The sequence below is a fragment of the Bombina bombina genome, chromosome 4 (assembly GCF_027579735.1).
Source record: "Bombina bombina isolate aBomBom1 chromosome 4, aBomBom1.pri, whole genome shotgun sequence".
Lineage (NCBI taxonomy): Eukaryota > Metazoa > Chordata > Amphibia > Anura > Bombinatoridae > Bombina > Bombina bombina.
The window spans coordinates 757,329,878-757,357,252 of record NC_069502.1 but is presented as its reverse complement, the minus strand read 5'-3'; the positions used below and the strand labels follow the sequence as shown (position 1 = coordinate 757,357,252).

Sequence of the window (27,375 nt, the reverse complement as noted above, 5' to 3'; positions counted from 1 at the left end):
ACTGCCCAATAAAATGCCTGCCTGTGCTAGACAGGCATTTTAATGGGCAGCTTACACCGAGGTCCCTCTCTACCCCCAATATTTAATGTCCATTATCTCAGAAACCGAACTGGCACAAACGTTTGTTTATGTGGCACAAATCAGCACAAATGCAGCACAAATAATTAGTATGGTTGTTTTTAAAATTGAATAACATGGGGTGTAAAGTGGGCGGGTTTCATAAAAAAATAATGCACAATATTTCCTAAACCAAACCGGCACAAACTTTAGTTTTTGCAGCACAAATTAGCAGAAACGTAGCACAAACGAATGGTATATTTTTATTCAGTTTTTACAAACTTGGGGTGCCAACTTCACAAACGTCTTGTGCAGCGCAGCAGTTATGGGCGTATTTGTTTCACTACGCGCACATTTTTTCCATAGGATAACATAGAAAAAAATGCATGCTTAGTAAAAGAAATAGGCCTGTAACAGCTGTGCTGCACAAGAACTGGCATAGTAGCACTGCGCGTTCAATGTAAAGGAGCCCCTAGTCTTTATTAAAAAAAAAACTGGTGGAGAATGGTCTTGGGTTTCCTTCTGTTTTCCATCAGGTGGGCCCCGGGCTAGGGTGGTCATGCCTCAGCCAACACCAGAGAGGTATTACTTAGATTGGGTCAAGCTGCATTTCATGATGTCACATAACCCCACCCCTGCTTTGTTGAGCATTAACAGCAGAATATGTTGGTAGGCATGCTATTGACACCAAGATGAACTGAGATGTTTGTGCATACTATAATTGTTGCATACCATGTTCTATTTAACTTTTTGAGTGTCAGAGGCTGTGCAATGCATTGGACACACAGCTAGCACTAAAAGCATTACTAAGCCATGTCTGTGAATAAATGAGCACATTTTGCTGTTATGCACTTGTGAAAATAAGTCACCCTTCATGAACATAACACCCAATTCTATATACATAGTTTTATAAATAAAGTATTTATTTCTTATCATACAAACATGCACACATTTCTATGCATATCCACGCTCATACACAAATACACACATTATACACACACAAAAGTTAATTTCTTACTTGCATATAAATATCCTATGCACAGTAAACCAATACCCACACAGATGCCTTCTTCTAACAGGAAGTGTTTATTTGACAACTATTCTGACTGGAGGGAAAATTATTATCCAATCAAAAAAGAGGTTATAAACTCATTCAGCTAGACAAGTTTTGAGCGCTATAGGGAAATTAACGACCGCCACAAAAGCAGTGGTATTTAACATCCCTATAGCGCTGCTATTACAGGTTTTGTAAAACCCGGCTTGTGCGGGCTATATGGTTGCATTGAGCTCCATACCTCACCCAAATACAAGCGGTGTTTTTACGTGCTCGTGCACGATTTCCCCATAGACATCAATGGGGAGAGTCGGCTAAAAAAAAGCCTAACACCTGTGATCGCGAAAACAAAAGCTCTGTAACGCAGCCCCAAAGAAAAAGTTACATTTAAACCTAACACCCTAACATAAAAAAACATGTCTAAACACCACTAATCTGCTGCCCCTAACATCGCCGCCACCTACATTAGTTATTAACCCCTAATCTGCCGCCCCCAATGTCGCTGCCACTATACTAAAGGTGGGTTTTACTGTTGGGGGCTGTTTGTATTTTTTTAACAGGTAAAAGAGCTGATTTCTTTGGGGCAATGCCCCGCAAAAGGCAATTTTAAGGGCCATTGGCAGTTTAGTGTAGGCTAGGTTTTATTTTTTATTTTGGTAGGGCTATTAGATTAGGAGTAATTCGTTTTTATTTTTGATAATTTCTTTTTTTATTTTGTGTAATTTAGTGTTTATTCTTTTTTTGTAATGTAGATAATTGTATTTTATTAATTTAATTTATTTTCTTTTATTGTAATGTTAGGTTTTATTGTTAGGCAGGTTAGGTTTTATTTTACAGGTAACTTTGTATTTATTTTGGCTAGGTAGTTAGCAAATATTACTTATTATTATTATCATCAAATATTTATAAAGCGCCAGCAGATTACGCAGCGCTATACAAGAAATAATGGAACATTACAGGGATGCATTAAATACACAAACAAGTACAATATTGGGGTACATTACAGTTGTAGGTGCAATAATTGAGTTATACAAAAGGAGAGGAATGCCCTGCCCTTGAGCACAATCAGTAGTAGTTCATTTTAAATACAAAGTGGCCTACAGGTAGAGAGGCTCTCAAGTTTACAATCTAAAGGAGAGGGAATGGAGACAGAAGGTAAGGGAGAAGGGAAATATTTCTGATTTTAGGCAGTGTAAACTGAGAGTGAGTGAAATGTGTGGTGAGTAAATGAGGGTTGGAAAAGTGTAACAGAATATGATAAAGTGTCTTTTCAGAGGCTGTGAGTGTGAAGTATTGTCTCTATCTTGGATCATTAGTGACAGCTGCACCTAATTGCTGTTAGGTGTTTATATATTAAGGTAAACACCAGGGTGGGTGGTGGAGGGAGGATTGGTGGGCTAGTGCGTGCCAAGAGCCCACTATTTAATAACTAGTCTACCTAGTTAAAATAAATACAAACTTACCTGTGAAATAAAACCTAAGCTAGCTACAATGTAACTATTAGTTATTTTGTAGCTATCTAAGGTTTTATTTAATAGGTAAGTATTTAAATAGGAATTATTTAGGTAATAATTGTAAGTTTAATTTTGATTTATTTTAATTATATTTAAGTTAGGGGGTGTTATGGTTAGACTTAGGCTTAGGGTTATGTTAGGGTTAGGTTTAGGGGTTAATATATTTATGTAGTGATGTGGGAGGCCAGAGGTTTAGGGGTTAATAGTTTATTTTAGTATATTTTGTTGTGGGGGGCTTGCAGTTTAATGGTTAATAGGTTTATTATTGTGGCGGTGTGGGCGGACAGCAGATTGGGGTTAATAATCTTTAAATAGTGTTTGCGATGCGGGAGGGCGGCGGTTTAGGGGTTAATAGGTTTATTATAGTGGCGACTATGTCGGGGAGCAGCGGAATAGGGGTTAATACATTTTTTAAGTGGCAGCGATGTCCGGAGTGGCAGATTAGGGGTTAATACATTTATTTTAGTATTTGCGATGCGGGAGGGCCTCGGTTTAGGGGTTAATAGGTAGTTTATGGGTGTTAGTGTACTTTTTAACACTTTAGTTATGAGTTTTATGCCACAGATGTGTAACATAAATCTCATAACTACTGACTTTAGATAGCGGTACGAATGTTGTCAGTATAGGGTGTACTGCTCACTTTTTGGCCTCACAGCAAAACTTGTAATACCGGCGATATGAAAGTCCCATTGAAAAAGGACTTTTTTAAAAGTGCGGTACTGACGTTGCTTGACGGCCAAAAAGGTGTGTGGTACACCTATTCTGACAAGACTTGTATTAGCGGCGTTAGGGAAAAAGCATCGTTATGAAGCATAACGCCAAACTCGTAATCTAGCTGATTATTATTTAAGTTTCAAATATCACCTATAACTCAGTTGTGGAATATAATTCCCATGATTCTCAGCCAGAACAAAACCTCCCATCATGCTGGCTGTGTCTCATAAGAAATGTGTTCCATAGCATCTTCAACAAGTCTTCTAATTTGTTCCATACCTGGGGGATGTTCACCAGTGTGATCCATGGAGATGAAGGAGGGCTAATTCCATAAAGTATTAACTTCCATATCTCTTACATCAAAAGAAGTTAATACTTATTATAATAAAATCGGCAATATTAAATGGAATAATAGGAGATGCATTACTTGTAATTTTATAGAACACAATACTAAATAATGTATTTCTTCTGTTATAGGACAAGTGTATACTATAAAATAATCCCATAAAAAATCAAATGCATGCAGTGCGTGCAGGAGCACTGACAGGTCTGTGCATGGCCTCTTGCATGATAGATCTAATGGAAAAAAATGTTGATCTAACGTATATCTATCAAAATCAATAAAATGTGGTCCAGAATTTAGTTGGGGGGGGGGAAGCTAGCCCAGTGATCACCCCTCCCTTGCACACAAAATAGGATTGTTAATACCACCTCTTGCGTGATAGATCTAATGAAAAAAGAGGTGATCTAATGTATATCTATCAAAACCGATAAAATTTGGGCCAGATTTCAGTTGGGGGGGGGCAAGCCCGTAATCCCCCACACACACAAAATAGGATTGTGAATACTCCCTCTTGCGTGATAGATCTATAGGAAAAAAAAAACAGTTGATCTAACTGAATCTAACATATATCTATCAAAATCAATCAAATTTTGTCCAGATTTCAGTTGAGGGGGGCTAGCCCAGTGATCACCCCTCCCCCACACACAAACTAGGATTGTGAATACTGCCTCTTACATGATAGATCTAATGGATAAAACAGTCGATCTAACCTGATCTAACGTATATCTATCAAAATCACTAAGATTTTGTCCAGATTTTAGTGGAGGGGGGCTAGCCCCCCTCATTAAAAATGCAATATCTCCGGAATTAGACTAGATCTAACAAAAATTTTGGCTGATTAAACCTGATCTAACATGGAACTATCATAATCAATAACATTTAGTCCAAATTTTTGTTGAGGGGGGCTGGCTACGGGTTAGCCCCCCTGAAAAAGATTGTTAATATTTCATATTTTAGAGTTGATCTAACAAATGGAATGATCAGTTGTTAAAATTTTGAATATGGGGGGTTAACCCGGTTGAGGTCAGAAACTGTTTAGTTTAAAGAGAAGGTAAACTTTGATGAATGAAAGCCCGTTTTTTAAAAATACTGTTAAAAACAGGGGCACTTTCATTAATCAAAGTTTAGAAAGCAGCCGTTTTGATTAAAAACTTACCTTTGTTTTTTTACACAGCCAGAGCAGCTTCCCACACCCGGAGATCCTCTCTTCACACGTCATCAATGACTAATCCAGCTTCCTCCAATCACGGCATGGCCTCAGGAAAAGACTCCCCGGGGGAAAAGCTGTGATTGGAGGAAGCTGGATTAGTCATTGATGACGTGTGAAAAGAGGATCTCCGGGTGGGGGAAGCTAATCTGGATATGAAAAAAAGGTAAGTTTTTAATCAAAATGGATGCTTTCTTAACTTTGATGAATGAAAGTGCCCCTGTTTTTAATAGTATTTTTAAAAACTGGGCTTTCATTCATTAAAGTTTACCTTCACTTTAAATAAGTGCATAGTTATTTTGTAATTTGTGTTAATTGTATATCCGGGCATCTTGCCAAACTAAATGTATTTTTATTAGCAGCAAGAGTATTAGAGGCTGCTATATATTGGACACAATATACATTATTTTTTCTATCCAATTATAATATACAGTCTGGGCTACATGCCAAAAAAAACAACTCATACTTTGTGGGTAAACCCATATAGGAGACAAATCTGATACGATTTTCTTCCTACTAGTGGACATGCAATAGAACATAAGTATATTGGAAAGTTGTTTTTAACATTGCATGCTCTATCTGAGTCATAAATTATTAATTTTGTCTTTGAGGCCCATGTTCGGAACTTGAGGGCCGTGAGGCGGGCAGGAATCGCCGCAATTCAACCCGATCGAGTACGATCGGGTTGATTGACACCTCCCTGCTGGTGGCCCATTGGCCGCGAGTCTGCAGGGGGCGGCGTTGCACTCTGCTGGTGCTTTGCTGAATACGGAGAGCATATTGCTCTCAGCATTCAGCAATGTCTGTCGGACCTGATCCGCACTGTCAGATCAGGTCCGACAGACATTTGATAATTCGGCCTCTATGTCTCTTAAAGCCAGAAAATAAGCTTGATTCTCTATAAATAAATCAGAATGAAATCCCAGAACATGCCTATTTTCCATGTCACTATGTTTACAAACTATAATTACATAGCTTGATCTCAGTCTCTTCACAATTCATTACATATACATGAGTTATAATCTCTATAGCTCAAGTGTTTAACAAAAGTATATTGGGCATGTAATGGTTACAGTACCTACATGTTGGCAGTTTTTGTATGCACATTTATATTAGGCCACTGGCACTTTGACAAGTTATAGGAAAAATAGAAAATCATAAATAGTTAAAGGTACCCTGAACCCAAACTTTTTCTTTCATGATTCAGATAGAGCATGAAATTTTAAGCAACTTTCTAATTTACTCCTATTATCAAATTTTCTTTATTCTCTTGGTATCTTTATTTGAAATGCAAGAAAGTTTAGATGCTGGCCCATTTTTGGTGAACAACCTGGGTTGTCCTTGCTGATTGGTGAATAAATTCATCCACCAATAAAAACATGCTGTCCAGAGGACTGAACCAAAAAAAAGCTTAGATGCCTTCTTTTTCAAATAAATATAGCAAGAGAACGAATACAAATTGATAATAGGAGTAAATTAGAAAGTTGCTTAAAAGTGCATGCTCTATCTGATTCACGAAAGAAAAAAATTGGGTTCAGTGTCCCATTAGGAATTGTTTAATCTTTTATGCATTATGGGCCAATCGCAATCTTAGAAAAAAAACTATTCTAATGTAAACCACCATTAATCAATATGGGAAATTCTTGTAGCTAAATCGTTGATAAAAGGATTGTGAGTGACCCCTATATTTGGTAATATACTTCCAATGTATTCTACTGTGCTGATTTGTAGGAATGTATAAAGTGCAACATTTTTAATCATAGTACAGTTTTGTCAGATTAGAATTCAATCTAACACTTTCTCCTTTGATCTTTTAATTACTGATTACATGATAGTGATATCATTTAAATTGTTTTTTTTTTAGTGTCATCTGTAATCTCATTAGTGGAATAATATATATTTTTTCTAAACTACACTGTCTGAAATCAGAACTTACATTTATTTATCTCTGTGATTTTTTTTTTTTATTGTTTTATGCTTTAAAGAGACATGAAATCCCAAATTGAGCATGCAATTTTAAACAACTTTCCAATTTACTTTTATTATTTAATTTGCCCCCTTCTCTTATTATCCTTTGCTGAAAGGTTTATCTTGGCAAGCTCAGGAGCAGCAAATAACCTAGGTTCTAGCTGCTGATTGGTGGCTGCATATATATATACCAATTGTCATTGGCTCGCCCATGTGCTCAGTTAGAAACCAGTAGTGTATTGCTGCTCCTTCAACAAATGATACCAAGAGATTGAAGCAAATTATATAATAGAAGTAAATTAGAAAGTTGTTTAAAATGAATGTTTCTGTCTATCTTTTACAATTTAAGATCATATTTGATATATTTCTGGTTATCTTTTACAAATTACATTGCAATTTTTTTGTGTGATATGTCTGACAGTTTCAGAAAGTGGGAGCGGCATTTGAGTTCCCTGGGTGTGTCTAAATCTCTATCACAATTCTCATATTTTCTAAGAATGTTACACCTGCAATACTCACTAATTTATCCCACCAGCTGTTTGCTGGTTATGTTTGCTCAATATTCACAATACACCCATTTAACTGACTGAAAAGTAATGTAAAAGTTATGAGTTAATATTGTTATTTGTATAGTTTTTTTTTATTTTGTATAATTTTTTGACAACAAGAGTGTACTTCTATAGGCGCCAATGAGAGTCTCGTTCTGATGCTGTGAGACACAGTAAAGAACTTAACGCAGCCCAGGGGGTAAGTTGCTCATCGTTGGGCAGCAAATTTAAAATCTATATGTATATGAATATATTCATATATATTTATGTGTTTATGTGTTAATGTGTGTATATACACATTTAAATATATATGTATATAAGCATATACATATATATTTACTGTTTAATACACTGTTCCCACAGACCAATATATAAAGGCACTTTTCAGTGCATTTTTTTTCTGACACCACACATCCCCTCACTTTAACTCCTTATTACTGTTTTCTGCAGTCATTTGAAGGGAAAAAAGATGCTCTTATTTTTTATTTTATTAAAGAATCTGTACACTTTATTTAGGGGGCATTTTGGGGACTTTTTTTTTTAATTAACCAGAGGTCTGACCTCTGGTTAATTGTGCTTAGCGCAAAGTGCTACAACAAGCTCACGGTAGCATTAACCAGCCACTTGTAATGGCTGGCTATTTAATGTGCACCCGAAAACTGGCAAATTTGCCCCTTTATGGGCGCTTGTTAAAATAAATATATATTTACATACTATTAAAGTGTTAATCATCCACTCTTAACTAGAGTGCTGTAGTCCCCCTCCAGCACCCTCGCAAGTTTTTTTTTTTCTTCTAACATCTGCTGTTTCAACCAATAGAAAGCAATGTCATCTGACTCGCCTTTCTCAATGAGGATATGGGACAGGCATGCTCTCCACTGCTGCTTGTCTATTAAGCCATGATCCAATCATCTTTTAATGCTCTTCTACATCATCAGGTAATGCATCAGATAAAACCGTGAGCTGTCATTTATCTAGCTAGTTGCCACCCTCTTATATTTTTTCCTCTTCAATATTGTAACGAGTAAAGCAGTCCAACCACGTCACTGAATTGAAGCCTGGAAAATCTGAGGGGGCGGATAAAGTGAATCAGCTTAGTTACCAATCTGAGTAAATATTTATAAATTAATATGCTTAATTTTTACCAACATGTGTACAAGGTGGAAAAAAAGAGGGTGGGAATGAAGCCTGATTAGCATGCTACTCAATAGCCTATGCATCCTTTACCAAGTAAGGCCTAGTACACAAGTGTTGAGAAATTCAGGGTTTAGAGGTTACTGGGCTGTCAACAAAGAAGTCCTAATAAAAAAAATAATCTAAAAGTAGTTTCTCTTGTATAGAAAAATGAACAACAAATGACAACTGAAACTGTCACATTTTTTCATCCATAATCTGCAAGTAGGGCTTGGAGTAGTTCATGACTAATTGAAGCAGGTGATATGGAACCACTGAATGACTTAAATTGGTTACACTTCAGCTACATTTTTAGATGTAAACCATGATTACTGAATCATTAGGAGGCCGGTAAAAAATGCAACCACCCTCAGCCAACCGTGAAACTTAATCTAATTTTTTTAAACCAAATAAGATGATCCTGCCTGCTGCTTTATGCCAACTAGTCTCAGTAGAAGATTTGATTCTTTAAAAAGTATTTAAAACCTAATAAAAAAACAGAAATTGCAGGATGGGACAACTGGTATCAGATGCTGGACCTGAGATGTTTGTCTTGATGGAGTGAAATTATCATCGGTATATTGATGTTATATGTGTAAGTCTGAGGCTTTATTGTGACCATAGGTTTGCAGAAGACTATAAATTCACAATAAATCTTTACTGGCCCCAGGAGACCTATCTGGGAGGGCAGATGGGCTCTGGTAATGACTGAGCATTTTAGAATAACTGATCTTCTCAAGGTCCATAGCAGTAGGATATGTGGCTAGCAGTAAGTTTGCCTGAGATCATAAAAGAGACAGACCATTCTTTATAAACAAGACCAGGAGTGACATCTGTTGGACAAGTTCAGTAATACTATGCATATGACATGGCATTCTCATTGAGGTGAAAGTCTGTAACAGGTGTGTTGCTTGATAGAAAACTGGCAGGCAATACTCAAACACTAAACAAAATATAATATGTTATGGCTGCCAGCACAGATGTGTGGTAACAAAAGGCAAAGGGTGAAGACAGGCAGCATATAAATTCATGGCCAATGACATGCTTTGATTGGTACGGCACAGGAAACAAGTCAGGAAATGCAAAATAAGATAATATCATATAAGGTGTCTGCTGATAGCTGAGCAATGCGTCAAGATAGGCACAGTAAGAAATACCACCTATTACAGGGACATGAAATCCAAATTATTTCTTTACTTATTTAGAAAGAGTATGCCATTTTAAACAACTTTCCAATTTACTTATATTATCTAATTTGCTTTAGTCTTTTGATATCCTTTGTTGTAAAGCATATCTAAATAGGCTCAGTAGTTGCTGATTGGTAGCTGCACATAGATGCCTGTGTGATTGGCTCACCTATGTGCTAGTTCTTCAACAAAGGATATCTAAAGGAAGAAATAAATTAGGTGATATAAGTAAATTGGAATGTTGTTTAAAATTGTATTCTGAATCACGAAAGAAAAATTATTTGGGTTTCATGTCCTTTAATAAGATGCAGCAGGAATGGAAGGTGTAAGAACTGATTTGTGCAGAGGCTCAAACTAGCTGGCGTGTGAGCTATAATTACAATAAGCCTGACGTACCTTTAAAGAAAATTCAAGCCTGGTATTCTGGACACCAACACTACAGTTCATAACTGTTACTATAAAACATTTAAAACCATTGTAAAATATCAATAGAAATGTTAAAAGAAAACTATTTTTAATTTGTGTTTTTAAGAATCTCACTAACAAGACTAAGGGTTAAGGTTCTTAAAAAGCTCCCTACTTTATTTAACAACCATTTTTGTCCAAATTTGTATTTTTAAGTAATTTTAAATGGAATATTTTAAAAATAAGAATCAATATAAATCAATATTTGGGGTTAAATTTGGAGCTAGAAAATATCATTGAAGCACTCAATAAAAAGAGGTAGATTGGTATCCCTGGTTCTTGTATACTGTCACTATTTTATGTATCTTTTCAATAAAGGGTTTTGTTTTTTTCTTTAGTACAAGGTTTCCGATTACTTGCAAACAGGGTAATTACTGGATGAGCTGATTGTGTTGAATTCTTCTTTTATTTCCAATATTATATAAATGTGTGTGTATGTATATATATATATATATATATATATATATATATATATATATATATATACCAGGGCTCAAAATTTCAGGTAGTAAGCTACTAGCCAGGCCAAAATATTACTCGCCACTTCTGATCCTACCCACTACCTGCCCACACCCAGTACTCCACCCCCTTTTTGCATATGTTTTGCTGTTGTGAAACACATTATTGTGCAGTCATTTTTAATATTTTTTTATTTTATACCTTAAATTAAATAATGCTAGATACCCTAATAGTTTAACAAAAATACGTGCATAGCAGTTAGCAACATCAACTTAGTGGTTCTGGGTAAGACAATAGGAATTTGTTGAAGTGAGAGAATGGAGAGAGTGCTGACAGTCATGGAAGGTCATAGCAGACTTGAAGATTTTTTTTTTTTAATTATCTTCTCTCTCTTCTCTCTTACTTATATTTCTCCCTTCCCTTCTCTCTTCAGTCTTCTCCCTTATCTCTCAGGCCATATGTTCTCTTTCCCCTCTCATATCTTTTTACTCTTTTGTTTTTTTCTCCATTCTCTCTTAAAGCTATTTTCTTCTCCACTTTTACTTTTAGTCTCTCTCTGCCCCCCATTTACTCACTCAGAAGTAACAGTCTAAGTACCAATAGTGTTCCTACAGCCCTAGAGGAATAACATATTCTTGCCCTTTCTAGGATATATAATATTCCTTCAGATAATACGTTTAGCACATTGCCCAAATGTGTGTTTGTCAATGCTGCAATAGGAGTGTACATTTTTCACTCACTAACTTTTACTCGCCACCATTAAATTTCCACTCGCCAATGGCTAGTAAAAAGTGGAAATTTTTGAGCCCTGTATATACAGTACATAGTGTGTGTATACACACACACAATTTATATATATATATATATATATATATATATATATATATATATATATATATATATATATATATATATATATAATTTTGCTCCCATTAATCAACTAGATGCACCAATCTCTTAATAACATTAATAAATATTTTAAATCTTAAACGGTAACAAATATGTAAACTGCTTTCTTTTTTGACAGAATATTGTTACCTCCTTTGAGAGTCTGCTAAAGAGATCTCCTCCTCGTAGGAAGTCTAGTATTAGATACAACTTTCCTTCTGTTTGAAATGCTGGAGATCAAAAGAAAAAAATGTGAAAGCAGAATTCAGTTATGCAGCAAAAATGTCAAATGTACTACTGTGAAGAAAAGAAGATTTGCACACATTGAAATACATTGGAAAGGAGAATAAGCAGTTTAAAATTACAAAATTGCCTGCTATTTAGAAACTATGGACTGTGCACAATTATCTATGAATTAATGAAGACACCCAAAGGAGAAACATACCCATGATTTATCAATCATTAAGCAAGCTTCCATTCGGTATTAAAGAGACATGAAACAAAGATTTTTTATTTCACAATTCAGATAGAGAATACAATTTTAACCAACTTTCCAATTTACTTACATCATTTAATTTGCTTCCTTCTCTTGTTATCCTTTGCTGAAAGGTTTATCTAGGCAAGTTCAACAGCAGCAGAGAACCTAGGTTCTAGCTGTTTATTTGGTGGCTGCATATATATATCGATTGTGATTGGCTCACCAATGTGTTCAGTTAGAAACCATTAGTGCATTGCTGCTAGTTCAACAAATGATACCAAGAGAATAAAAAATGAGATAATAGAAGTAAACTAGAAAGTTGTTTAAAATTGTATTTTTTATCTGAATCATGAAAGAAAAAAATGTGGGTTTCATGTCCCTTTAAGCGCAGTACTTAGCCTATGTATAATGTGTAATGATGATGATTTGAATTATATATTTTTTTTTTTTAAGTTTCAACAATTTTATTAAATAAATTGAATTTGCATAAATTAGGTTTAAACAAGTAAAGCTGATACAAGTTGTCAAGTTATGTATACAATATTCAAACATTCAATAGTGGAAAACATTTCACATTATCCTAATACACAGCATATCAATAAATACATAAGTGGATTACAAAGACTACAAGTGCACCAGTATACCGGCTCTAATCTATAATAGGCTAACTTGGTAGTAAACATTCCTTTTGTTTCTAAATGTTGCGTCTAGGTGTAAGTTGTGTAAAATAGTATAGACACCAGGCCCCCCACTTCACATTATGCTTCAGGGTAAATGTAAGCCCTTCATTAATCGCTTAGAATATGTGCTAATTAGTGGTCTGCAGGCCTCGAGTTCAAATATTCCTCCCACAAAAAGTACATTGAGTGATAATCTTCCTGTCGATGTGTCTGTTTATAATGATATTTCTCTAACTCTGTTATGTGCTACTGTGCGCCTCCAAACCTCCATTGTGGGAAGTTCTATTTGTTTCCAATTTAATGGTATCAATCTTTTAGTGGTATTGACCATTATTGTTAGAAGCGATAATCTCAACCTACGTTTTATTTTGGGGAAATGATTAAAGATTAAAACCCATACATCAAAAGGCATGGGTATATTCAATGCTAGGATTTGAATTATATTTTATGCATACATATATGTGTGAAATCATATGAATTTCTATCAGGTAAATGTTGAAAAATAGTGAAATATGGGAAAATGAGACAGGGGCCAAAGATAAAACATAGGCAGTGATTAAAATTATATTTTGAACAGACAGGCTTAAATAAGTGTCATATCTAATTAATTTGATGTCTTTCACAAATAATGTGCAGTGGTCAAATGCGTGAAACATGTCAGTTGTTAAGCTTCTTTAAACTGACATTCATCTCTGAATTGAATCTCTTCATAAGGAGAATATAACAACATTGCAATACACATTTTACTTTTGCTGTAAAATACCTTTAAAATTTTACTTTTTCTACATCCTACAAGAGAAACTGCAGTGTTTTCATCATATATAGGGAAATTTACCTGAAACTGCATGACACCAGAATACTTAGGTCAGAGCAAAGGCTCATTTACACTGGTCTCTCATAGGCCACAGCAAATAAATTCAGGAACATGAATTCTACCAAGCTTTTCAGGACATTTCGATAGCTAATCTCGGAAATTCTCTTAATTTAAAAAACGTTCGTACAATGCAGGGTTTAAAGTCTCTATAAGCCTGAAGGTTGTTCAGTTTTGTTGTAATATACAGAACTAATAAACAGCATTTTCACACAAACCGATGTTCTCCTGCATCTTGGCCGAGTAAGGCCTAGTTTCTATTGAGGTGATAAAGTTTGGAAACTGGTGTTAAAAACATTTATCGCCATTAAAGTATATGGGGTTTTTAATGTTACCACCAGTTTCCAAACATTACCATCTCAATGGAAACTGGGCCTAATTTTTAGGCAGCATGTGGAATATCATTAACTCTGGAACCCACTTCTAAGGCCTAGTTTCCATTGATGTGGTAAAATGTGGAAACTGGTGATAAAATCATCAATCTCCATCTCAATCTAAAGTCTATGGCCATTTTTTTATGTATTAACAGTTTTCAAACTTTACCACCTCAATGGAAACTAGGCCTAAGTTAGACCTAGGGGCCCATTTATCAAGCTCCGAATGGAGCTTGTGGGCCTGTGTTTCTGGCGAGCCTTCAGTCTTCTGCTCCATAACCCTGTCCGTCTGCTCTGATGAGGCGGACAGGAATCGCCGGCAATCAACACGATCGAGTACGATCGGGTTGATTGACAACTCCCTGCTGGCGGCCGATTGGCCGCGAGTCAGCAGGGGGCGGCGTTGCAATGCTAAATGCGGAGAGCGTATTGCTCTCCACATTCAGCGAGGTCTTGCAGACCTGATCCGCACTGTTGGATCAGGTCCGCAAGATCTTTGATAAATAGGCCCCCTAGTTTGGATTGAAATGGTAAAGTTTGGAAACTGTTGGTAAACATTTATCTCCATTAAAGTCTCTGGTTTATTATTTTTTCCACTGGTTTCCAAACTTTACCACCTCAATGAAAACTTAGCCTTATGCTGTAGAGTAAATTTTGTGAGTCTACAGTTGCAGCCCTGCAGAGGATTCAGGAGGATTTTTGTTATAAAGGTACAACCTACTTCAGAGATATTGAAGATGATGGTGCTTAAATATTGTAAAGAATGTGCAGAAACAACATTTAAATAGAGACAGACAGAATGAGAAGAAAAGGAGACAAAAAGAGGGGTTAGAAGGAAAAAAGAGATGAGGAAAAATAAGACATGAGAGGTATAGAGGTATGTCTATGCAAAAAAAATGCTGTACTCATTATTTTTATGCCTGGTATTAAAATTAAATATATATGTATAATTTTTTCTAATAATGCAGTCAATGCAAATGGTAGTCGGGTATATTTTAATTGAATATTGAGATTATTATTTTAAATAATTATGAGTTTACCATAGTGAAGTTTGACTATAAATGGATGGTTGACCTCGGCCAAGATATCTCGTTCCATTTTAGATCTAACTCGATCACGAACTGTGAGGGAAAAAAAGAGAGAAAATATAACTAACTGTACTACAATAATATATATGTACATCTAAATATCTATAGAGGCGCCAGAGTAGTAGTGCCAACAATAAAACAACAATAAACAATAAAGGCAATCCAATATGTAAGGACAAAGTCAGTCCAAGGTGGCAAGAAATGGTCTCTTGAAAGTTCACACTCCTAAACAGCACTACTTGTTTTTCTCTGTGAAAAGCACACTGGTCTAAAAGAGGCTGCTTCCGGGTGGTAAATCGCCATAGAACTGGCTAATTAGCTGTTGTTCGTTCCTGGTAGAGCGCTTCTCTCTTCGGAGAACCCAATATGCAAACAGCACTACAAGGAGTCTTCTATAGTAGGGAACCCATTGTGTTGTACTTTTGTGTACTTCAAGAAGTTGCACAGTGTATAAATCCAGCATACTGTTTTATAGTCTGCTGTCTATTATTTATCTATATATCTAAATTTCAATCATCTATCTCTCTACTATCTATCTATCTATCTATCTATCTATCTATCTCTCTCTACTATCTCTCTCTACTATCTCTCTCTCTCTCTCTCTCTCTATATCTATCTATCCATATGATATTGTTTTATAATACAGAATTACTTGTACAAGCTAATATTTAATCGACTATGTTGAAAAGATGGCTTTATTGTTTTTTATATAATACTTTCGCCCACCTGGTGAATCCTTGTCAGTGTTGTCATCTTTGCTATAGATTTATCCATGTTGGTAGATAATTAGCATACACAGCAGTTAGTTAATGCCACTGAAGTAGCATTTAAGTAATGCCATTGTCAGGAGTTTGGTAGTTTCAATTTACTAACATACCACCAATCTAACCTGTAGAAAGAATATGTGGTCCTTGAGCTGCTTATAGTAGATGGTGATACTTTAAGGTTTAAGGTTTTTTTTATTAAAAATTAGCAAAAATACTAGCTGTTTAAAGTCTTTTGATAAATATCAGTAACAATACTTTAATATTTAATATTTGCTAATCATATATTTTCACAGGAAGACATTGTGGATGGCAAATACCATAGGTTATATACAAGCTCAGACTTGGAGCCAGATTACAAGTGGAGCGCTAAATATCGATTGCGAGCAAGAGATATTAGCGCTCCACTTTGTAATACCAGCGCACAATAATGTGCACTGGTATTACAAGTAAATCGCAATGCGTATGCAAGCTCGCATTTGAATTGCTAGGAAGCATTGAGCATATGAGAGGGCTTCTTACCTTGCGCAGCGAAGGGGGTAAGTAGCGCAGCGATGGGCAGCATTTTTAAATATATATGTATATGACCGCACTGTAAAGACCCCACTGCCACCAACTTTAGACCCCAAATCTGCCTAGTACACTTGTTTCTAGTATGCTACCTTTTTTTTTTTATTAAATACTACAATGCCCTCAAATTTGAGGGAATTTGGGTCACTTTTAGAAAATTAACTAGAAATCGAATCTCTGGTTAATTTTTTGAGCGCTAATTGCTACCGCAAGCTCACTGTAGTAATAACCGGCCACTTGTAATGGGTGGTTAATTATTGCGCAATAAATTAGTGCTCCATAATTTAGACCTTTGTATGGGATGTTATTAACATTGAAGAAACCATTCCATAAATAATGAAACAAATGCTACAATGCCAACATATTTTTGGTGAGCCCATTATCAAAAGCTGTCAAATTGTTTGATGATTTTAGAGTGAAAGCAAGAGAGAGGTCTTTAACTTTTGCCAAATATAAGATATACTTACAGTAAAGATACAGGTATTCAAAATGATCAAATATTAAATCTATGTTTGACGTTTATAAAACTGTATTTAAAAAAAAAAATGTAATACACTGTCTTTAAAAATAATAATGACAAAACGGGTTGCTATAAATATTAAAAATGTATAAAATAATGATGTAAGAAAATGCATTACAATTCAGGCATGTCTGAGGCCATAAATCTAGTTAAAGATGACAATCACATATTAAAGTATGCAAACTATGGCCTAGTTTCCATTGATGTTGTACATTCTGTAAACTGCTGGTAAAAAGCATTTACATTAAAGTCTATGGAAATGTTTTATGTTACCATTAATTTACACAGTCTACAACAGCAATGGAAATTAGGCCTATGTGGGAAAAATACCCATAAAGCCTCTTAAGAATTTGGGCAACTCCTGAATTATTGCATGAGTTAGAGATTTTGTTGCATTTTCTTCATATGACTAGCTTAAATTAAGGTAATAGAATAAAATTGTCAAATGTGTTTTATGAAATTCAAAATATCTGTAAAGAGTTGCATGAAAATGTTACTTTTCTCTACTACTTCACACAATCTCAAAGACCCCATTTAACAAACAGAAAACACCAGAGGACACTTGTTGCGCACCTTTATAGAAGTCTGTTCTTGAAAACCTATTGAAGTAACATAAACATATTGGGTCAGATTACAAAAGAAGCTTTTTTCACATGTCAAGTTGCACTTGTATTACAAGTTGAAAGTAAACTGTTTTCACTCACAACGTGCGTAAAAAGTTGTACTTAGAATATCACGCGCACAATAACCTATCCCCCCTATAAAAGTCAATGAAGCAAACAAATTGAAAAAATCTACACCCTACTCACGCACAAACACGATTACATACTCAATTGCCCTAACCTGATTTTAAAATATGAATATTTCACATTCCAATGTTCTTCACATAAGAGAATATGTTCTATTTATTCATAAATACATATTTCTAGGTATATCTGATGGTAGTTTGGAACAATATATATCTATACATATATATATATATACTGTGTGTGTGTGTATATATATATATATATATACACACACACATGATTTTATTTTATATATATATAGGGATATCTATTTAGAAATACATAGAACATATTCTACAATGTGCAGAAAATTTTAATGTGAAATATTTATTTACAGACATATATAGACATATAAATACATAAATATATACATATGTACACATGTATCTCTATGTTAAAGCTCTCTACCTGCCTTTTTTTTCTAAAGCCTGAGACCTCATTTCTTTGAGTCTTTATCAGTGGCATCACTAGGGGGGTGCGGGCCGCACCCGGGTGACACCCTCCAGGGGGATGACACCACCAGACTTTTTTTTTTATTATTTATTTATTGAAATTCAAAGAAATTCAATGTAGAGATGCATAGATTTTTTTTATTAGAGGGGCCAACATTTGTGAACATTAGTGGGACTGGGGAAATTGTAGACACTTAATTTTTTTGCCCCTTGAGCCAGCGCTGCAATTTCCACAAATGGTTGTCCTGGCTGCTCTTGCTTGTTTGTACTTTGCTCCTCCCCTGCCCAATTTCACTATGAATGTTGCGGGCATGCCGTGGAGCTTGTGAAGTTGCGCTGCTAGCCTAAACCTGCCTGCCTATCTGTGCTCACTGCTCAGTGACGTGTGGAGCAGTGGAGTCACTCACTGCTGTGCTGTCTCTCTAAACGGGACCTGGGAAATTGTGAGGGGGATGCCTGGCACCTGACCACATGACTGTCTGACACTGTCTCTAAAGTGAAGGAGCCTGGTATGATGCCCACCAGATGGGTACGGTTACGGTACACTAAGTGCACACTGAAGAGGTAGGAGGAGAGGGTGTGGGGGGGTCTGGGGGTGGGCAGTGTGCAGAGGTGATTGGACATAAGAAGCGGTAGGCACTGACAAACTTGGAGCAGAGTCAGAGAGCAGAATTTTCATAGTTTGCGCGCCTAAACCTTTTCTTTAGTGATTTATTTTTAGAGTGCACCATTTCTTTCATTTGATGCTCTGCTGAGCCAGGGAGCAGCTCTAGACATGCGCTTTATAATTAATGCAGTGCAGTTTACATATTTTGTATGTGTGTGTGTCTGAGTTTTTGTGTGTGTGTGCTTGAGTGTTTTTGTGTGTGTGCCTAAGTGTGTTTCTGAGTGTTTGTGTGTGCATCTGAGTGTGTGTTTAAGAGTGTGTGTGTCCGATTGTTTGTATGTGTGTGTGCCTGTGTTTTTGTGTTTGTGTGTCTGCTTTCTGGGGGGGAGGGGGGGTGACACCATATCTTACCGCACCGGGTGACACCAACCCTAGTGACACCACTGGCCTTTATAACTTTTTGTGCAATATTTTTTATTATTATTTTTATTAGATGGTGTTATTGTAAGTGTACTTTGTAATGTATTTTTGATGTGCTTTGTAAGACTTTTTTGTTTTGCGTAACAGTTAATTAGAGCTCTGAGGTTGGGCTAGCCGACACACATTAACTTCAATTGCGCTCCAGTGACCCTGACTCACACAAAGAGCCGCAATAAACAACAACAATAGTTAGTGCGCCACTCGTAATCAAGCCCATCATTTTTGGTAGTATAATATTTTAGATAAAGGTTTTGCACATTTTTTCCTTGTTCATATTAACAGATATCTTGATTTTTAGTAGTGACAAATATGTTTGGCAGTGCAATTTTAACTTTTGGGAAGCTTATATAATGTATGTATTTAATAGAACATATTTGAAGTATTCATCCTCTTGGGTTTTTCTGTAGCTCAGTCATTAGGACTGCCTCTAATGTGCTCAGATAGGGATATCAATTTACTCAGATCTTTTAAGAGCTGAAAATGAGAAACCCTTAAATATAGCATACTTTTTTTCTGGTAGAATAGTTAATTTTATGGTGGGTTCAACAAGAATGAGAATGATGTGTTTCTAGGTAGAAGAAAAGAAGATGCTGTCTTTGGAAGTTTTACTGCTATACATAAAAATCTATAAATAAACTGCATTAGTACTCTACGTACATTTAAAGACAAGGAACTAAGCACTCTATTGTATATTAGAAGCATAAATATTAATTTACTAGAATGTTTTCACAAATATAAAAAGACAAACCCCAATATCTCCTAATGAATACAAAAATTGTTAAGAACCATATAAAATAATTAGAAAAGGTATAAACTACAAAACTATAAAATACAAAACTATAAACTTCTCTAGATAACAAAGGCATAAGATAACAAACTAATTTTCCATAAATTCTCCTTATTCATAAGAAACACCTCTACCAGAGGGTAATCACAAAAGATCTCACTAATGCATAATTATAACCATGCTTACTCCGTTTATGAGGCTCTATGTTTCCTACAATATTAAAAGTATACCTCATAGTTGGTCTGTACACCAATTTTAGTTTGGTCAATTTAGCACCTCCTATAGTAGCTGGCAGTATAGAAGTGTCACTTGCACACAAGCTATCATAGCCAGACTCTAGTTCGCCATTATTTATCATGAATTCCACCCTTAGTTTTTATAAAAAGTTCTTACATGGCATATCAATTTTTTTCACAATCCACCAATCAAACAAGTTGCTCATGTGCCAGTATCCATTAACATTCAATTTCTGATTTCCTGGGGAACATTTTACACACATTTTTATCACAAATATCTGCACCTTAGCTAACCTCAAAACCTTTTAATGGCCGTTGAAAGTGAAACAGGCTATATCTTTCCTGACAAAATATTGGTCTAGTTGTCCTTGGATCTGGATGTTAAAATATGAGGCTTTCTCCCCGGAAAGATCTCTTTATTCACTTCCCTTATTTTGCTTTGTTGGTAGATATGTTGGTTGATAACGCAATTGTAATAGATAATCTGGTACAGACTCCAGATCTCTGATAATTTTAATCTGGGGATTTTATGGGGCAGAGCAGCAAAGGGAGAAACTGCTCTGTTTCAGTGCTTTGACAGGTGAGGAGGGCTAGAGTAAAATCATTGTTGCCCTTGCAGGGCTGTTAGAGATTGCAACTTGGAACCAGAACTCTTCCATATTTATGCTCTTTAGGATAGCATTTTTGACAGCTTGTTAACTCTATTGCTGACCACCTCATGAGAAGATTTATGCCCTTTGAAATTCTTTATTTAAGAGCAAATACTTAAACTGAAGATTGGGAATTGGCTAATCTGTCCAATTTCCTACATACATATGTGAAACTCTACTTCTCCATATTGGTGCCATGGGCAGATCATTAAACTTCAAGTACAGTGAACTGGCTCACCCACTTTTGAAGCAAAATTTTATTTTTAATAAAAGTTATTTTGTTGCAGATACCCTGATAGTCTGATTTGTGTTTTGTTTGAAACCATCATAATGTTCAAATCTCTAAAGATTTATTAATTTATACAAATATAGCCTTTTCCCCCTTTTTTATGAATCTTTATTGTTATAAATTACAAAATAGGAAGGAAAGTGATTACAATTGTTTAGCAACATGTAGTACAAAATAGTAAGTTTGACCTGTTAAAGGAACAGTGGTGTTTTAAAAGTTCTTGATCATACCCAGAGAGAGGAAGAACAAGTTCAATAGACGTCAGTCTCCTGGCATTGGTAAAACTGTATGGGACCCCCCCCCCTTTTTTTTTTTTATGGCAGCGACTGCCTCAGCCGAACAAGTTAAATATAATAGGTTATATGAGAAGAGGATATTTATTTGAACAGATTCAGCACTGAATAGTGCAAAGAAAAATGCATGACTAATACGCTTCAACTGATAAGATGAGCTCCCACAAGGACTAAATCCTTGGAAAAATGGACACCTCTGGAAGAGGCGACTAATAAAACACGTCGAAACTCAATATACTTATGGAAATAACTAAAAATATATCTTTGTATGTAATCTTTCAATGGTTTGTACTATTCTTTATTGATTTCAATACAAAAAAATACAAAAAAGCAGGGGTAGGAGTCCCCAATGTTGAATTTGTTTCTCAAGGTGATGGATCTATTTATTTTTCTTATTGATCCATAATTCCAGCATCATTTTGTGTATGTCAATGGTGCCCGAGCAGATATAGTGATATCTTTAAATCTGCAGAAAGACGTCTACTTGGGACAGCCATTCCCCTATGCTTGGGGACACAGGAGACTTTCAGTGTCTGGGGATTAAGGTTTTAAAGCTATTGAGCATAATCAAGAGATTGTGCTTGTCCTTATTTTTGAGTTTAGGGAGTCCCAGGAAAAGAAGCATCTTCGGTCTGTTGGGGGGACCAACACCTCCATAACCCTACTCATTGTAGTAGTCACCTCTTCCCAGAGCATCTGTATTCTCATGCAGCCCCACCAAATATGAAGCATTGTGATAATTTCTCTGCTTCCTTTCCAGCATCTGCCACTAGTTTTAGGGTATATTTTCTGTAGCCCGTAAAATTTATAGTTAATTTCCTGAATTTTGGAAGAGATGGAAGAGGACCTAGTCACTCCAAATATATCCTACTCTTTTAATGAGACGTTTATGCCCAGTTCATGGAAGGAAGTTTACATCTGGGATCAACAATAATTTGTGCAGGATTGAGATGAAATGTGCGGAGATACGTTGCAGCAAGCAAAGGTTTTCAAAAATAGTAAATAGTAAATTGCCTTGTGATCTGTTGCTTTGCAGGGTGGGATTCCAGGAAATGTTTAATTTGGGCATATGCTAACCAATTTGGGAGAAGTCCAGGTTCCAAACTCACAACTTCTTCTTTGTAGTTTTTTATTTTATCGTCTTGTAAGAGGTATCTAAAGACCTCTTTTTCTGAGGGGTGAAGGTGTTAATGAGTGTGTTTTTGCGGTTTGTATTGGGATTGCTGGATTTTGGTTAAATGGTATTAGAGGGGAGCTCTTGGTTGAGATGTTAGGGAATGGGCCTATTATTTTATCCTATTCTGAGAAAAACTCTTTCAATATTATCATTATCATTTATTTGTATAGCGCTGCCAAATTCCGTAGCGCTGGGTACAATTATATGAATCTTTATTGTTATAAATTACAAAATAGGAAGTAAAGTGATTACACTTGGTTAGCAACATGTATTACAAAATAGTAAGTTTGACCTGTTAAAGGAACAGTGGTGTTTGAAAAGTTCTTGATCATACCCAGAGAGAGGAAGAACAAAAGTTCAATAGACGTCAGTCTCCTGGCATTGGTAAAACTGTATGGGACCTCTCCCCCTTTTTTTTTTGATGGCAGCGACTGTCTCAGCCGAACAAGTTAAATATGATAGGTTATATGAGAAGAGGATATTTGTTTGAACAGATTCAGCACTTAAAAGTGCAAAGAAAAATGCATGACTAATAGCTTCAACTGATAAGATGAACTCCCACAAGGACTAAATCCTTGGAAAAATGGATACCTCTGGAAGAGGCGACTAATAAAACACGTTGAAACTCAATATAATTATGGAAATAACTAAAAATGTATCTTTGTATGTAATCTTTCAATGGTTTGTACTATTCTTTATTGATTTCAATACAAAAAAATAAAAACAAAGCAGGGGAAGGAGTCCCCAATGTTGAATTTGTTTCAAGGTGATCGATCTATTTATTTTTCTTATTGATCCATAATTCCAGCATCATTTTGTGTATGTCAATGGTGCCCGAGCAGATATATTGATATCTTTCCATCTGCAGAAAGATGTCTACTTGGGACAGCCATTCCCCTATGCTTGGGGACACAGGAGACTTTCAGTGTCTGGGGATTAAGGTTTTTAAGCTAGTGAGCATAATCAAGAGATTGTGCTTGTCCTTATTTTTGAGTTTAGGGAGTCCCAGGAAAAGAAGCATCTTGGTTCTGTTGGGGGGGACCAACACCTCCATAACCCTACTCATTGTAGTAGTCACCTCTTCCCAGAGCATCTGTATTCCCATGCAGCCCCACCAAATATGAAGCATTGTGATAATTTCTCTGCTTCCTTTCCAGCATCTGCCACTAGTTTTAGGGTATATTTTCTGTAGCCGATAAAATTTATAATTAATTTCCTGAATTTTGGAAGAGATGGAAGAGGACCTTGTCACTCCAAATATATCCTTCTACTCTTTTAATGAGACGTTTATGCCCAGTTCATGGTTCCAAGCATTAGTATAGTTTGGAAGGAAGTTTACATCTGGGATCAACAATAATTTGTGCAGGATTGAGATGAAATGTGCGGAGGTACGTTGCAGCAAGCAAAGGTTTTCAAAAATAGTAAATAGTAAATTGCCTTGTGATCTGCTGCTTTGCAGGGTGGGATTCCAGGAAATGTTTAATTTGGGCATATGCTAACCAATTTGGGAGAAGTCCAGGTTCCAAACTCAAAACTTCTTCTTTGTAGTTTTTTATTTTATCGTCTTGTAAGAGGTATCTAAAGACCTCTTTTTCTGAGGGGTGAAGGTGTTAATGAGTGTGTTTTTGCGGTTTGTATTGGGATTACTGGATTTTGGTTAAATGGTATTAGAGGGGAGATCTTGGTTGAGATGTTAGGGAATGGGCCTATTATTTTATCCTATTCTGAGAAAAACTCTTTCAATATTATTATTATTATCATTTATTTGTATAGCACCGCCAAATTCCGTAGCGCTGGGTACAATGATAGGGGTATACAATGACAAAACATAACAAAACTAAACTAATCTAGTACAGGAGGAAGAGGGCCCTGCTCCGGAGAACTCACAGTCTACAGTATGTGGTAGTTAGAGATGTGTGTTGGCCTATAGGTTGCAGTTAACCATGCAAGTGAGCCTATGTTGTCCCTGTGTAGAATTGACCTATCTATGTCAACCCATTGTTTATCTCTGTTATTGTTACAATCTAGTAGCCTGTGTAGGAAGGTGGCTAGTCTGTATTTGGCAAGATCTGGGATGCCCATGCCTCTGCTCTATTTAGGTAAATATAGGGTTGTTTTATTTATGGTTTAATAACATACCATGTGTATTTCTCCAAGTGGTCCTGTAGTTTGTGAATAAATTTTCAGGGTAGTGATATGGGTAAAGTTTGTATTACATATAAGATTCTTTTTAACTAAAAGGATTCTACCCAACCAAGAAATTGATCTATTTCTCCAGATAGATAGATCTCCTATGATGTTTTTTAAATTTGTTTATAATTAGATTATAATTAGATTCAAGGCTATGTTATACATAGCCTTGTAAATTAGTATACAGTAAGTCCCCTACTTACGAACCTTCAAGTTGCAAACTTTCAAAGATGCAAAAATGCATTCCCATGTCAAATCACAGTTAGTTAATTCCGTGTCTGCTGGATATTGCCACATGCAGTTGTGCTGCTGTGTACTTTACTGTACAGTATGACAGTATAGAGTACAGTACAATCCCAGGATGTCTGGAAACAAGCGAAAGAGCAGTGGTGATGCAGCGGGGACTGCTAAGAAGTGCCAAGCCATAACAATGGAAACAAAAGTGAAAATAATTGAGAGAGTGGACCGAGGCAAAAAGATGGTAGACGTTGCTTGTTCTTATAACATGAATCGTTTAACCATCGACATGATTCTAAAGAATAAGGACAAGATTATGGAACATGTGAAGTCTGCTGTGCCAATAATGTCTACAATAATATCAAAAAAGCATAGAAAAGTGATAGAGGAGATGGAGCGAGTCCTACTCAGCTTAATTCTGATCAAAGAAAAAGCTAAAAGCCTGTATGAAGACTTGAAGAAGAAACGCAGAGAATTATGTCAGCCATGGCTGGTTTCTTAGGTTCAATGCTAGAGCCAACCTTCACAACGTAAAAGTAAGTGAGGAGGCAGCGAGTGCAGATACCGTAGCTGCCCAGGAATTTCCTGCAAGGCTTCGAGAAATTATTGATGAAGGTGCTTATTTACCTGAATAGGTTTTTAATGTAGATGAGACTGGGCTGTACTGGAAGAGGATGCCAGACCGTTGTTACATCAGTAAGGAGGAAAAGGTGATGCCAGGCTATAAAGCAGCTTCCGGTGATATGAAGCTGAAGCCTCTCTTAGATTATCATGCAGAGAACCCAAGAGCCCTTAAATACATCGCCAAGGGCTCTCTTCCTGTCGTATGGAAGAGTAACTTCAAAGTCTGGGTTACACAGGCCATTTTCCAGGACTCTTTTTTCCACCACTTTATCCCAGAGATAGAGAAATATCGCATGGAGAAAAATGTCCCATTCAACATTCATTTACTGCTCGACAATGCTCCGGGCCACCCTCCATTCAAGGGTGACTTTCATCCCACCATCAAAGTAGTACATCTGCCACCGAATACTACCGCGCTCATTCAACCTATGAACCAGGGAGTTATTTTGACTTTCAAGAAATATTATTTTCGTCACACTTTTCGTCAAGCAGTAAAGGCGATGGACGAATCAGGAATAATCTTGCAACAATTTTGGAAGGACTATAACATCTACAAGGCCATAAAAAACATTGACTTTGGTTGGCGTGAGGCTACGGCTGTCACCATAAATGGGATTTGGAAGAACCTTTGCCCGCAGTTTGTTCACGGTTCTCGAGGATTTGAGAAAGAGGGTGAGGAGTCCAAAGAGGTCCTCATCAAATTAGTGACCTTCAGCAAGAAGCTGGAACTAGATCTGCAAGAGGATGACTTCATTGAACTCCTTGATGTATAACAGGAGGAGCTTACTAATGAGAACCTGATGGAATTGGAGGCCCAGTGAAAGGATGAAGAGAGCCACGAGGTATAAGAAGTAACTGAAGAACCAAAAAGATTCACGACACAGGAAATGGCAAGGGGGGGTTTCTTTATTTGAGGACACACTGTTAGTTTTAGAGGCACAGGACCCAAACGTAGAACGGTACACAATGGTTGCAGCAGCCGTTCAGAATGCCATACAGTGTTACCGTGTCATCTATGATGAGAAAAAAAAAGCTACTACCCAGACATCACTGGATCGTTTGTTTCAAGAGGGTAGATAGAATTGATTCCAACAAGGAACCAGAACTTGTGCCATCAACATCAGGTGTGAGTGAAATTGCAGCTCACTCTCCATCTCCTATTGCTGACGATCCTTCAGCTCCACCATCTCCCACCTCTCCCTCCTCCAATCAGTAACTTGCCTGTTCACTCCATGCCAGCCCCTGTATGCCAGTTGTTGTACTATACAAGGCAAAATTAAAAATGTTTTATTTACAGTATTGTTTTTTTTTTATGTACTACTGTAATTTGTGTGAAAAGTATACAGAATACAGTCCCCACTTTATGCGACTATATTATATAATAATAACTAGTATTTATATAGCGCCTGTCTCCCAGTGGGACTCGAAGCGCTTTTCATCGCTCGCTCTCGGAATTAACCAAATCAGCAGCTAAATACTAATAGTTGTTATTATTACCCAATGTAATGGTACTCATTGTATCGACCTCGGAAGGATGAAGGGCTTTGATGGTTTGAAAAGAGCATGCTACTTTAAACATCTTTCCGATTTATTTCTATTATCTAATTTTCTTCATTCTCTTGATATTCTTTGCTGAAAAGCAT

General features: G+C 36.3%; 1 protein-coding gene across 1 annotated transcript in view; it reads right to left on the bottom strand.

Annotated features, from left to right (window-relative positions):
• LOC128656883 (ribosomal protein S6 kinase alpha-2) overlaps positions 1-27,375 on the bottom strand; it is a 631,966-nt gene that overhangs the window by 344,229 nt on the left and 260,362 nt on the right. Inside the window, exons 4-5 of the mRNA XM_053711048.1 lie at positions 15,021-15,101; positions 11,728-11,807 (exon numbers count right to left, since the gene is read on the bottom strand). Coding sequence (XP_053567023.1) covers positions 11,728-11,807; positions 15,021-15,101 — 161 coding nt within the window. The remainder of the gene's footprint in view (positions 1-11,727; positions 11,808-15,020; positions 15,102-27,375) is intronic.